The sequence below is a fragment of the Myiozetetes cayanensis genome, unplaced genomic scaffold, assembly GCF_022539395.1.
Source record: "Myiozetetes cayanensis isolate MyiCay16 unplaced genomic scaffold, myiCay2020 scf12, whole genome shotgun sequence".
Classification (NCBI taxonomy): Eukaryota; Metazoa; Chordata; class Aves; order Passeriformes; family Tyrannidae; genus Myiozetetes; species Myiozetetes cayanensis.
The window spans coordinates 3,272,680-3,285,324 of NW_026086826.1; the positions used below are offsets into that span (position 1 = coordinate 3,272,680).

At 46.2% G+C, this 12,645-nt stretch overlaps 1 protein-coding gene across 15 annotated transcripts in view; it reads left to right on the forward strand.

Moving 5' to 3' along the window:
* The window catches only part of PTPRF (protein tyrosine phosphatase receptor type F), a 370,907-nt gene that overhangs the window by 256,411 nt on the left and 101,851 nt on the right, over positions 1-12,645 (forward strand). For all 15 annotated transcript variants that reach the window (XM_050306448.1, XM_050306452.1, XM_050306451.1 and 12 more), the window contains one exon: positions 10,951-11,139. In XM_050306448.1, the coding sequence (XP_050162405.1) occupies positions 10,951-11,139 (189 nt within the window). The remainder of the gene's footprint in view (positions 1-10,950; positions 11,140-12,645) is intronic.

A 12,645-nucleotide genomic window follows, 5' to 3' on the forward strand; every position in this document is an offset into this window, starting at 1 on the left:
AGTTAGTGGAGCTAGTGCAGGGATCTTCCCAAGGAAAGCTAGACTTAACATTTCAGGGGAAAAATAGTAGATTGTCCTTAAAACTTCTGGGCCAACAATCCTCCCATTTTCAAGAAAGGGAAAAACCTTTTTAAAGCTTTCCTTAATTTAATTTTCCAGCACAGTGAAACCAAAGCTTGCAAATCCAAATGTCTGTTTAGCTTTCTTGGTCTATTTCTGACAGATGTAATATTTTGGCAGAACGGTAGGGAGCATATTTAGAAAAAACACACCCTTCCACCTGGGAAGAAGGAGTCCCATGCCACCAAACTGCAGCTCTCCTCATTTGCCAGGGAAAAGGGGTGGGGAAACCCACAATTTCTGTAGTAGTCATTTGATAAAATGAACCTTTGACTAACAGCAAATATGTCTGCAGTTAGGGAATGCATTTTCCCTGAACAGCAAAGAAATTTCAGCTGATTTCCTGTATTTGGTTATATTAAGATTTGAGCACCACAGGAGCCGAGAGATGCCATTTTTTTTAACCACTTGGTCTTGATGTGGTTTCTCTGCCAGCTTTCCATTTATCTGTTGCGTGCTCTTTAATTCATGAGGGCCCACACTGGGGATTTGTTTAAAGCCTTGGCTGAAATTGTCAGCCACTCCTTTTATTGCACATCTTTCTGAAAAGATGGGTGTTGTGGCAAAGCAGTAAATAGGATATTGAGCCTCTGCAACACTTGCTATCTGTAAAACGAAGAGTATGTCCTCTGTTAAACTCTGAGCAATTACATCATCCCAGCATTAAAAACCATCACTTGTCTGGCAACAACGTCTCACTTGTGTTTGCATGTAGGCATTGGCTTGCTGGGGGCCTTTCCACATCCTACTGTCTCTGAAGGACTGTTAAGGTAACCAGAGTCTCCATCTAAAGTGATGTTGGAGCCAGTGCAATTAATGGATCTGCTAGAAAGCGATGGCTTAACATAAGACATAAAACAAATAGTAAGAGGATATATCTGTCCCTGACTCTGGTCAAGGCTTGCTGTGTTTTCCCCTCTATAAAAAAAATAATCACTCCCCCACCAAGTAAATAAAGTTAGTTTCTCACTATTGTCAAGATGTTTTCTGGGATAGAGTGTTTTAAAACTTCTGAACGGAAAGCAGTGATTTGCCATATCGCTGATCTGTCTGGCGTTCAGATTAAATTAAAGCCACTCTTACAAATTCTCGAGCGATTTCCATGCCAGCAGACCCTCTGTGCCTGAGCTGGCTGCGGTAGAACAAGGGCACTGAAACTTCACATTAATTGTTTCACTTGAAAATAGAATTTCTCTGAAAAAAAAGGTGTGTGTGAGACTTTCACAGTCACAGAGCTACCTGATGTCAATATGTGAGTATTTTCTGAAGTTTTTTTAAAGGTTATTCTCTTTCTGAATACTGTAAAGAAATAATACCTTGGACTGTAACTTGTGTTTTACTATATTGGCCTTTACTGGTTCTATGTACCGTTTTTGCTAACTATTAAAAACATTTTTGTATGATTTCTGAGCATTTGCTCAAAACACAGTTTGCTAAAATTAAGGAAATGGCAGACACAGCCACATGCATGAGATTTAATTGATAGTGTCAGGAAAGGATGGTGCTGGAGTAAAGGCACAGAGTGAGGGAAAAGATGATATGGGGAGGTAGGAGAGCAGGTGTTGAGCACCAGGACTGGAGCTTTTCAGCTGTTGCTGCAGAGGAGACCTTGTTTTTGTAAGAATTGTGTTCATCCTCCTTTCCCACACCCACACACCTTGATTGCAGGCTTTGGGATTCAAACTCTCACATGGCATCAGAGAGCAGCTCCATCCCATAACTTGGCAATTTTGGAGGTTGATTCCAAAGGTTTCAGTTGAGTCTTTGAGATGAGAACAAAAAGGTGTTTCAGGGGGGCATCCTATGGGGGCAGGGGGAATCCTCGTTTTCCTTTGGAAGCACTGGCTGGTTGGGAATGCCAGAAGTAGAACATTTTTGTGCTTTATCTAACGACTCCCCAGCTCCTCCCTGGTACGACTTTTAATTTCCAAGCTGGGCAGCTTTCCAGCTGCTCTGCCCCCAGCCTGTGGGGATTGTTGTGACCCAGGTACCAGACCTGGCACTTGGTCTTGCTGATCCTCAGACGGTTGTCCCTGGCCCAGCAATCCAACCTGTCCAGATCCCTCTGCAGAGCCTTCCTGCCCTCCAGCAGATTGACACTCCTGCCCACCTTGGTGTGGTCTGCAGCCTGACTGAGGGTGCCCTCAGTCTCCTCATTGTCTGCCATCTTCCACTCACCTGGTTCCTCAAGGGTTTTGCTTTGGGGATTTTGGGAAGGGTGAAAGGTAAGAGTCAGGTGTTTCTCTCCTTAAAAAGTCAACAGTCATTGCTCATCCATGTTGTCTGAATACCTTCGTTTTTCAGTAGCTTAGATGCAAGGAAAGGCAATGCTTTTTTTTCTTTTCCATATTGGAACAATTGCTGGGGGGAAAAAAGGCTTTTTCAGCAGAGTCTTTTATTAAAACATACAAGTTTTTCCTGCCCCTAATCAAAGTTTTTGCTTGAGACTTGCTGGTCAGTGATGCTTTGACAGGCTGCAATGTTCCCCACAGGAGGAGAAGCCACTGGATTGACAGTGATGCAGACAGGCTGCAGAAGCTGAACAGGAATCAGATTTTAGCATGATCTACCCCTTTCAGCAAGAGTTAAGTGACCAAAAATCTTGCATTCTGGCCTGTGAAGTGGAAATGAACAGATTTAGTATTCCAGCTGAGCAGCAACAGGAATGCTTCACTTTAATCTGAAACTCGATGTTAGAAAGCGTGGGAGAGCTCTGCTGTCAGATTAACTCCGTTCTCATGCACTTTTTCCTGCACTGAACTGCAACCAAACATACATGGATCAAAAGTCAAATGCTCCATTAATTTAACCACACGTTGGATTTAATGGCATATGGTAATGCATTATTGATTGCACATCTTAAAAATGAAAATCTCTATGCTAATAACATCTCACAACAGTGCAGGTAGTATGAAAAATGCAGTGGATTAACAAATGACTTGGAATACAAGTAAGAGCTGTTTCCATGCTTTTTCCTCGAAAAGATTGAAGTTTTGGGTGTGTTTTAGCGGGAGTGTGTTTTTATATTCTGTCGTAAGGAAACGTGCAGTAGGGGTAGTTATGTCATATTTCTTGTATAAAATATTAAAAAGCAGCAGTGGTTTGAAAACAGTTCTAGAGGCAGTTATACTCAACAGCTGGTACCAACAAATGGCACAGTCCTGCCTGAAAGCACAGCATGGTCGTCTTTTACTGTTCCTTTACTATGGCGTCTTAATAGCTGGCTGCAAAACCCTTCTGAATTCATGTGTTTGAAGAACTTTTGTGAGTTCTTTCAGTGCATACTTCCAGCTGATGACTCTGATGACTCTTTTTTGTAATAGTTTTTGAAAAAGCCTAGCCTTATTTATCAGCTGTTGGATATGACCCACAAAACTCTAATTTTTACCTATTTGAGATTGTGCTGTAATTTTGAGGGAGAAAATAAAAAAGTAATTTTTTTTTTCTCCTCACCCAACAAGGAATTGCCTGTTCCCCTCTGAAGCTGTGGCTGGGCTCAACCATCTCAGCAGATCTTGCAGTGCTTATGAAGACCCCGAATCAGAGGAGTGCAAGGCCCTGGTAGTGGGTGGAACTTCATCCCCAGAGGATCTTTTCTCATTCCTTCCCTTGGGCTGTGCTTAAGGGACAACCATATGCTGGAGAGTGACAATTGTAGAGCTGAGGCTTTGTACTGTGTCCCAGCCTGAATCTGGGCTGGATTAGCTGCCCTGTGAGAAGCTTAGAGGTAGCTATGGCTGATATGTGACTTTGTCTGGTGTATCCTGGAAGATTTTGGTGGTGACATGCTGCAGGGCTTCTCAAAGGGATGGATGAAGCGTTTCCTAATGGAAATTTCCTAATTTCCTGCGTCTGTGGCATCATCTTTTGTCCCAGCCAGTCCCTTGGGGCAGATCAAGAGGCATCATGAGGCCTGTAGGAAAGTTGTTTGGGTGACTGCAGGATCTCTAAGGACCGGGAGAAACAATTTGTTTCATCCCACCGGGGTGCAGTGCCCCCTGAGCTTGGAGCACCGAGGGTGGGAGGGAGCACTGGGTGCCAGTGCGTGGCAGATGCAGGGTGCTCAGCCCTGGGAGGTGACAGGTTGCTGCAGTGGCTATGTTAGCTTGTCACCGAGCTTGGGGGAGCATGGAGAGAAGCAGCACAGGGACTTGGCAGGAGCACAGCCTGATCCCTCATCAGAGCGAGCTGGGAGGCGCTGCTTTGTCTTGCCTGCTCCTGGGAACACTCGCCTCTGCAAAGCCATCCTGCTCCCCTCTGAGGTACAGAGGTGCTTGGGAATGACCAGCTGCGCTACTGAGAAGGTGTCAGGGCTTGTAAATGGAGATAATTGCTGTCCAACCATGAAAGGACAACGTTAGCGGCGCCCTTCTGGCTCTTGAAGAGCAGCCCTGTCTCCCTCGGGTGTTTTTTGGACTCACAGCCTCTAGAACAAGCAGGTCCCCTGAGCTCCCACGCTGTGAGCCCCTGGAGCAGGAATCTGCCTGACAGTTTCTCCTCTTCTGCCTTGTCTAGTCTCGTATTTTCTTGAATTTTCCTTACAGTACTTTCTTTGTTTTCAACTGACTCAGATTCTTGCTTTTGTGAACTGTTTTGCCGCTGCTGTGATCTTTCTGAGAGATAGCAAATTCTTTGTTTACCGTAAGCTCTTGTGCAGTAATTCATGTGGTTACACCGTGACACAGAGAAGTCCTCGTGGAGCTCGTTTCCACACCCACCCATTCATCTGCACCCTTCTCCCCCTTTTCAGCGAGCGGCTTCGGCATGTCACGTTGGCATGATGTCATACAGAGCCAGCAGATTTGTCATTAAAAGCCTTGTCATCAATAGATGACTGTTTGTATTTTCTGCCTGCCTGAAACTGTTCCGTACTTACTAAACCAGTAATTAGGAGTTTGCTGCCTTTGAAACAGGTTGGTTTCGCTGCCCCACCTTTTCCTCGGGCCATTGCAAGGCGGTGCCAGTGTCGACAGGGGTGTTCATTAGCCTGCATGAGACTTGGCTCGGGCAGGGATCGCGCTCAAATGCGCTCCTCCCCAACACTGGGCAGCCTTTGGAGACCGTGAATTTGGATAACATTTGTGGTTGCACCTCCTGGGGGACTTCTGCGAGGAGGAGGATGTGGAAAGAGAGCATCGCCTCAAAATGGCTGATGAAACGCTCGTTGTGCAGCTTGAACCCGAACAGAGCCATGTCAGGGTTTTTCTTATCGTGTAAGGTGATGCCGTTCTCCTGGGCCGCCGGATTGCTCGGCTGCTTTTGATTGTCTTGCAGTAATTGAATAGCCATGCTGTGTAACCTGTGCTGGAGGAATCAGAGCTGTTTATTCAGCAAACAGACGTCCTGCTTTGTAGCGTGCTTGCAGTGTTACTGGCTTGCATCTTTCTTTAGTTAATATTGCCGACTACCCAGGCCATTGTCCTTGCACTGATAGTTTTGCAGTTGCTAATGTATTTCATTGTCTCAAAAGGGAGATTTAGGAGCTTGTAGAATTTGCAAAGTAATTCCATTGATCCACCAAATACGAGTCTGTCAGTAGACAAGGGTTACCCCTGCAACTTGCTGTGTTACAGTGCATCAAACCACTGCCTCTGAGCAGGATCTGTTCAGCCCTGGTGACGTGAACTGGGTGAGATTCAACCTGCCTCACCAAATGGCTGTGGAACATGTGAAATAGCTTTTGGTTTGTGTATCCTGCTCCTGTGCAATGCTGACCACAGCCAAACACATTTATCAGAGATCTCTCTGCCCTCAATCCATTTCCTGACTTGTCCCTAGCACCACACGCTCCTGAGTGATTTCAGATAGCCGGCAGAATTGAAAACAAAGCAGCTCTGTGTTTTAATCATCCCTCCCAAGACCCTAAAATGGATGTTGGGCTGGAAGTTCCTCAGCTGATGTGGGCTGGCGGCAGCCAGTGGCCCAGATAAGCCATTTCCAGCCCTGTGTGGGGATAAGGCCAAATATCTCGCTTGAAATGAGTTGAGAACACCCCTTCCAGTGGGGCAGTGGTTTTGATAGATTGTAAGAGATTTAACCTCACAGCTGTAGCTGTAATGTATGGAAAAACCACTTTTTGCCGTTTCCAAATTATATTTGGTATCATTTTTTTTCTCTCCCCCAGCAGCCTGAGCAATTGGACTCATGATAGTAAGCAGGCCTGGCTTTTATGGGAAGAAGAATGTGACAAATAAGTCCCATAAATGTGTTTACAGTTTGCACTATCATTTCTAAAATGCCATTTCCTGTGTTGACACAGAGGAAATTCACAGTGTTTGGGGGAAGGTTTACAGGTGCCAAGTCAGGATACGACCCCCAGAACACAATTGCTTGGCTGCAAGACCCGTGAGTGCTGCGCAGTGTTCGTGCTGGTAGGAACCTGATATCCAACTTCTCTGTTCTGTGAAAGATTACAAGTTTTGAGCGAAATCCTGGGGGTAAATCCTGCAGGATTCAGCTGTCAACAGCTGTGCTCACCACAGACTCCTCTGCAGGCCTTTTTTGTAAGCAGCTGTTATCCACACACCATTCCATGCTGGGGCTGAATCCGGGCTCCTTTTAAGATGTAAATTGCAACTGCCTCCGTGTCCCTTACCATCACCTGATATTTGGAGAGATGCAGAAAATAAGGACACACCAAGGGGTATGTGTCTCATGGCAGCATCCTCAAGGAAGGTAGTTTTCTGGGGAGCTGGAAAAACAAGCCAGGTAATTGCAGCTGCTCTGAAGGAGGTCTCAGAGCTCCAGTTTGGCGCTGTGGGAAAGGTTTCTTACCTTAGCTTTTCCCTTAAAGATGGGGAAATGTGTGGCACAAAAGAGCTGTGTGAGAGCAGGAGTTAGATTTCTGTCACCTCGGAAAGATTAGCAAAGGGAACTGTCAAGTGAGCAGGAGATATCCTCTGCCCATGCTGTCACACTAGATGCCAGAGGGACATTCCTGGCTCCTTGGTGACTGCTCCTAGCAAGACCTCAGCCGGGTTGAGGGTTTTCCAAGTTTCAGTTTGTAACTGCAAAAACCCAATCGTTTGGTTTTTTCTCTCCTGCTGTTTCCTTTCCTCCTACTTCTCTCCCGTTTTCCTGCTTTCCCCTCTGTCATTTCTGCCATTGCTGCTGTAGTCCATGGAGGGAATTAGAGCTTTCAGTGCCCGAAAAATTCCTGTGCCTAGATTTTGCTCGCTCTAACCTAGTGCCTACCTTCTGAAAGTCCCTGAAAGCAAGAAAGGAAAACTGGTTTAGATGGTATGCACTTAAAAGCAGATTCATGGCCTGTTCTAATGTGCATTGAAGGCACTACTGGCTCTCCTTGAATAAAACCAAGTGCTGACAAACTCATTTTCTGGAATAAGAGAATCCATGTGTTGGGTGGAATAGGGATTTGGCTATTCCTGACAAGCTCCATGTGCAGACAAGTTAGCACAGCTAACAAGGGCTGAGAGGAGACATGACTGAGCCTCATAATTAGACCTAGATTAGACTTTTGCCTGAGGGGAAGGCAAGGCAAGAGCAGCTCTGAACTCCCAACGTGGCCTGTGGTGTTTGAACACGGAGGCATCCCTGGCCCTCCCAGTGAAGTCAGCAGCGCCAAGCCGGGCTGGAACCCAGCCCCGTTATCTCTGCAGGAGCGTTGCTGGCAGGGCAGGCGTGGGCTTGTTCTGGGCTGTGCTCTGCGGTGTGACCAGCTCAGGTTTTCTCCAAAGCCACTCTTCTCCAGGAGGGTTTTGGGGGGCTGCCAGAGCCACACCACATGGGGGAGATCTGAGGTAGTTGAGGTTCCCCATCTCTCGTGATGGTACAGGCACCTGAGGCCCTTGGACCACCTCTGGAGAAGGTGCTTGTCCTCCCCATGAGCTGACCTTGTCCCAGTGCATGTCCCCTGAACCACTCCAGAACTAACATGAGGTGAACTCTGGTGTCTGAGGTGTCACCAGAGACCGGCTGTCAGATTTCCCCTGGTGTCTCAACACACACCGATGTGACCTTGGACTGCTGCTCCTAAACACCACTGCTGCCTCCACATTTGATTGACAAGGGATCAAGCAAGTCCTTGCTGCCTGTGTGCTTTGGTAGATGCAGGCATGCCAGTGCTGCTCGTTGGAGTTTTGGTGGTTTCAAGCTCCAGGCATCCACGAAAACTGGGCTGTACCAGTGCTAGCCCAGGGAACCTGCTGCGTCTCTGGCTCCAAAGGGTGCATTATATCTCTACTGTTGTCATTTGCCACAATAGTTTTGGGGCTTGTGTGCAGTTAAGAGGGAGAAGGACACGTGAGCCTTGCGTGCCTGTGTGTGCTTGTCTGAGCCCAGCTCAGCGTGGGGTCGGGGTGCTGAGGCTCATCAAGTGGTGGTAAACCCTCTGTTCAGGTGTTGAGTGCCCAGATTCTCAGCTGGGCTCCGTAATGGTTTGGACTTGCAGGGGGTGGATGGTATGGGGAGCAGCACCTTATGTAACTTCAGGGTCTAGAAAAGGCTTGAGCTAAGAGTTCTGGTTCAGCAGAGGTAGCTCTGCTGCTGGCTGTTTGTAATCAGCGTCTCTGTTGTACTCGATGAAGTCAGGGTTAGATCGTGTAATTCCTGCTGGTCTGTGACTCATCGCAAACTGCTAATTTTGATTGAACAGTCACTTCAGTGCAGCAGGCGCTGTGTACCTGTGGATCAGACACTGTGAAGCACTCTCTGATCTCTCTGGTGTCTGTGGGCCAAGGATCACTGCAGGCAGGAAGAGATTTCTTGCTGGTCTCAGGTTCTAGCTGTGTGTGCTAAACCTCCACACACAGACTTTGGACGGAGTTAACTGGGTGATACTTAGCTCAGTGTGCATTCTTTGTAAAATCTTGTACAAACCAGAAGAGATTGTCAATGGTAATCATGGTGATTAGATTAGATCACTTCAGGGTTTCAGCCTTGCCAGAGTAAACATCTGCTTTCAATACCCTAAATAGCAAGGTGCTGCACTTTAGGCAAACTTGGCCTCAATCCAGGGGACTACCATTGTTTACTGCTTTTCCTATGTATCTTCCTTTGCTTTTCAGTCCTATACCGTGTTGTACTTCTGTGTGTACCCTTCTTTTGTGTCTTTTCAGCCATGTAGGAGTATTCATTGTGGTTGCTCAGTATTGAGTGCTTCTGTTGCTTGCTATTGAATGCTGGCACTGCTGTCTTCCAGTTAAGCTCTATGTACCTTTTGTCTTTGAAAATCAATGGAGAGCAAATATTAAAAGAACTAGTTTTCGTGGTACCTTTCATTAAAAAAAAAAAAATAAAATCCATTTATGTTTACTCATGATGAGAGAGGTTTCTCAGGAGGCCAGTCTGGAACACAAAATACAGTTTGTGCTTTTAATAAACATCGGGAACCCTTTTTCCTGTAGAAAACCTTGGATGCTTCATAGTCATTGTCATTTTAAACAATATTTCCAGGCATTTTTTTTGTGTTCAGCAGATGTTGCCTTGTGCTACAGAGTCTTGATTTGCAACCAAGTCAAGGGTCTTGGAAATTCTCTTGAGATCTTGGGGAGAAATATGTAAGATTAGCCCACCACAGGCTGTGTTTGTGCTGCAGGTGTGGCAGTACAGGTAGAAGGAAGCACCTGAGGTGGCCTATCCCTAGTACCTTCCTGTGAGGAGTGACGGGTACGGTTCCAGATGTGCAGTGATAGCGAGAAAAATCAGATTGCAGCGAGTTCAGACTCCTCTGGGACCGGGGAAGATGCTGAGGTCTTGTTTGTTTAAACACTGCAGTGAGCTGTGAGCCTTGCAGAGTTGGGTTTGACGGAGAAGAAGGTTTGCTTAAGTTCCCTTAAAACGGGGAAAAAAAGAAACGTAGTGAAAAATAATTGAGTTTCTGGTGCTTTAAAAGCTTCTTAATGTTCTTCAAGTTCTTTTTTTTCAGCGAAAGTATGTCCTTTTGATTGCAGTTCAGGCTTAGCAGAGTACAGTACATCTTGCCACAGAATGAATAAATGAGCTCAGTTCTGCAGCTGCTATTGAATGACGATGTTGGAGCATGCCTTGGCTTATCAGTGAAGGCTGCCTAATGTATTCCACCCAGCCTACCTGAGCGTGCTCTGCAGCAGCAAACCCAATTAACTGTTTTCGTACCCGCTGCATGAATGGGTTTTTTAGCAGTTACGGGGGTGCTTCGTTTCAGGGTGTTGCAGTTAGACGTGCCAGAGCGTGCCCTGGCCATTTCTTGTGCACCACTGGTGTTCTCTGCAGCCCAGAAAATGCTCCTGGAGCTCGCCACGGCACACTCTGGCCAGGCCACTCACGAGCAGAGTGCGGCTCGTTAGCTTTACATTCATTGGTTTCTAAAAGCCTTCTGAATCAGATCTGGGGGCATGAGGGAAGAGATTTACAGTCTGTCCTACCAGTGTGACAGAATGTTCCTAGTCAAAAAAAAAAAAGATAAAATGGGCCTCTCTGGACCCTTTCTAAGGGGTTTTATTGTTTGGTTGTTGTGTTTCAAGATGCCTCGAACTGTTTGGCTTTGTGTTTGTCTGTTATCTTCAACTCGGTCCTCCCACAAAAAGGCAAATACCTGCTTTTACTGAATTATTAACAACAATAGATGGAACTTACGTATCAATGAAAATTATGGACGTTTCCCAAGGCAATTGATTTAAATGGAGTTAAATTTAGTGGAAGCTTCTATTGGTGTAATGAATGCTCATTATAGAGCCTAATGTGCTCTGAGGGCTTGATAACCTTCTCAGTAGGGAAGTCAGGCTGCTGTTTTCCAGCAGAGGCACAGATGCCGTGCCGTGGCACTGCTGTCACTTGGAACTGCACCCCAGTTGTTCCTCTTTAACCTTGTGTGTTTTTTCCCTCCTGCAGAAGACCACCTCCCAGCTGGCTTCCCAACCATCGACATGGGCCCTCAGCTGAAGGTGGTGGAGAAGGCCCGCACGGCCACAATGCTCTGTGCCGCCAGTGGCAACCCTGATCCCGAAATCTCCTGGTTTAAGGACTTCCTGCCTGTCGACACCGCGACCAGCAACGGACGGATCAAGCAGCTCCGCTCGGGTAAGGTGGCAAAGCAAGTAAGCCTTCCCAGCCTCCCTCACTCTTCCTCCCTTCTCTTCTTTTTACATGCTGCTGTTATTTTTATTTCCCTGAAATGCGATTCTGAACCCAAATGTCAGTGTGCTTTGAGCTTGTTTCTTTTACAATGTGAGAACGGTTTTTGGAGCTGATCCTCTCTGGCAGGGTGTCGTGGCTTCTTAAAAGGAGACACTAGAGTGGACGTGCCTTTTGGAGCATCACCTGGATTTCTTCTTCGGTAGGCCGTCTTGACATTGCCCCAAATCCTTGGTAGGCTCAGACATTTCACTACCAACTCAGTGGGTCTCAGGTATTTTTAACAGGAACACAGTGCACATCAGGTTGAGATTTTACAGTCAGTGGTCATAGGCAACTTCACTCCTTACATAGACTCTGCAAGACAGTGCTCTGCTTTCTGTTGAGCTCATTATCATCCTTGCTATGGGACACCACCAGAATAAAGAAAAATCCCAAAAGCAGCAATTCTCTGGATTTCAAAGGAAGGTGGACACAGTTTTGAAATAACCATTTCTTTTAAATTCTTTGGTTTGGCAAGCCACATACTACCTTTTGAAATACAGACAGTTAGTTCTTGTGGGTGGCTAAGAATGCACTCATTTTAGCAAGGAACTCTTGTTCTTCTGCTGGACTGTTCAGTCTCACAGGACTGTGAGGCCCATTAGAGAATTAAAGAAAATAAAACATTGCTTTATTCACTGGTGAAGTGGAGCTCCCCAGCAGGAATTAGAGTGGCTGTTTAAGAGTGCCCAGCACCACTACACAGCAGCTTTAGTCTGGGGGAAAAAGCCCCCAGTACCCTACAGGAAGTACAGAAGGGAAAAGAGCTGGAACAGCTTTGGTCAAAAAAGAGACAGACTGCCTTGCCTGGCCATGATGTATCTCTGGGCACTCTAAAGTCTTTGGTTATGAGTGGTGCTGCCAGGACAACACCATCTTCTTCCTAGCAAGGTGAATGTCTTGACACATCTCCCCATAACCGGAGCCCTCTGCTTACATCTGATGATGCTTGGATGGTAAGAAGTAGGTTTGCACTTGGGGGAGTGGGTAATGAGACATCACTCCCATCAAAAATAGAACCCAGCCTGACACTCCTGATCCCACCTTGATGTACCAGTGAGTGCTAATTATACTAATGCATTTATAGCTTATGAAATTTCCCAGTGACCTTTAGCTTATCTCCCCCACAACATGGTTTAATCTTGATCTGTTTGTGCTGAAAGAAAATATCACACTTGTTAATTATTCTGAGAAGCTTTAGGAAGCAGCAATAGGAGAGCGCACATGGGTGTGTTTCACTTCATAGCTGACTAAATCAGCATCAGAAATTACCATAAATGAGCAGCAAGGCAGCCTCTGATGCACTCACTGTGTGTTCTCCAGCCTCCTTTTCACAGGCACTTGGCTGCCTCTCTACCAGCTGCTTCGCAAGTTTAGTGAGATAGAAAGTTTAAAAACAAACTAGTAAAC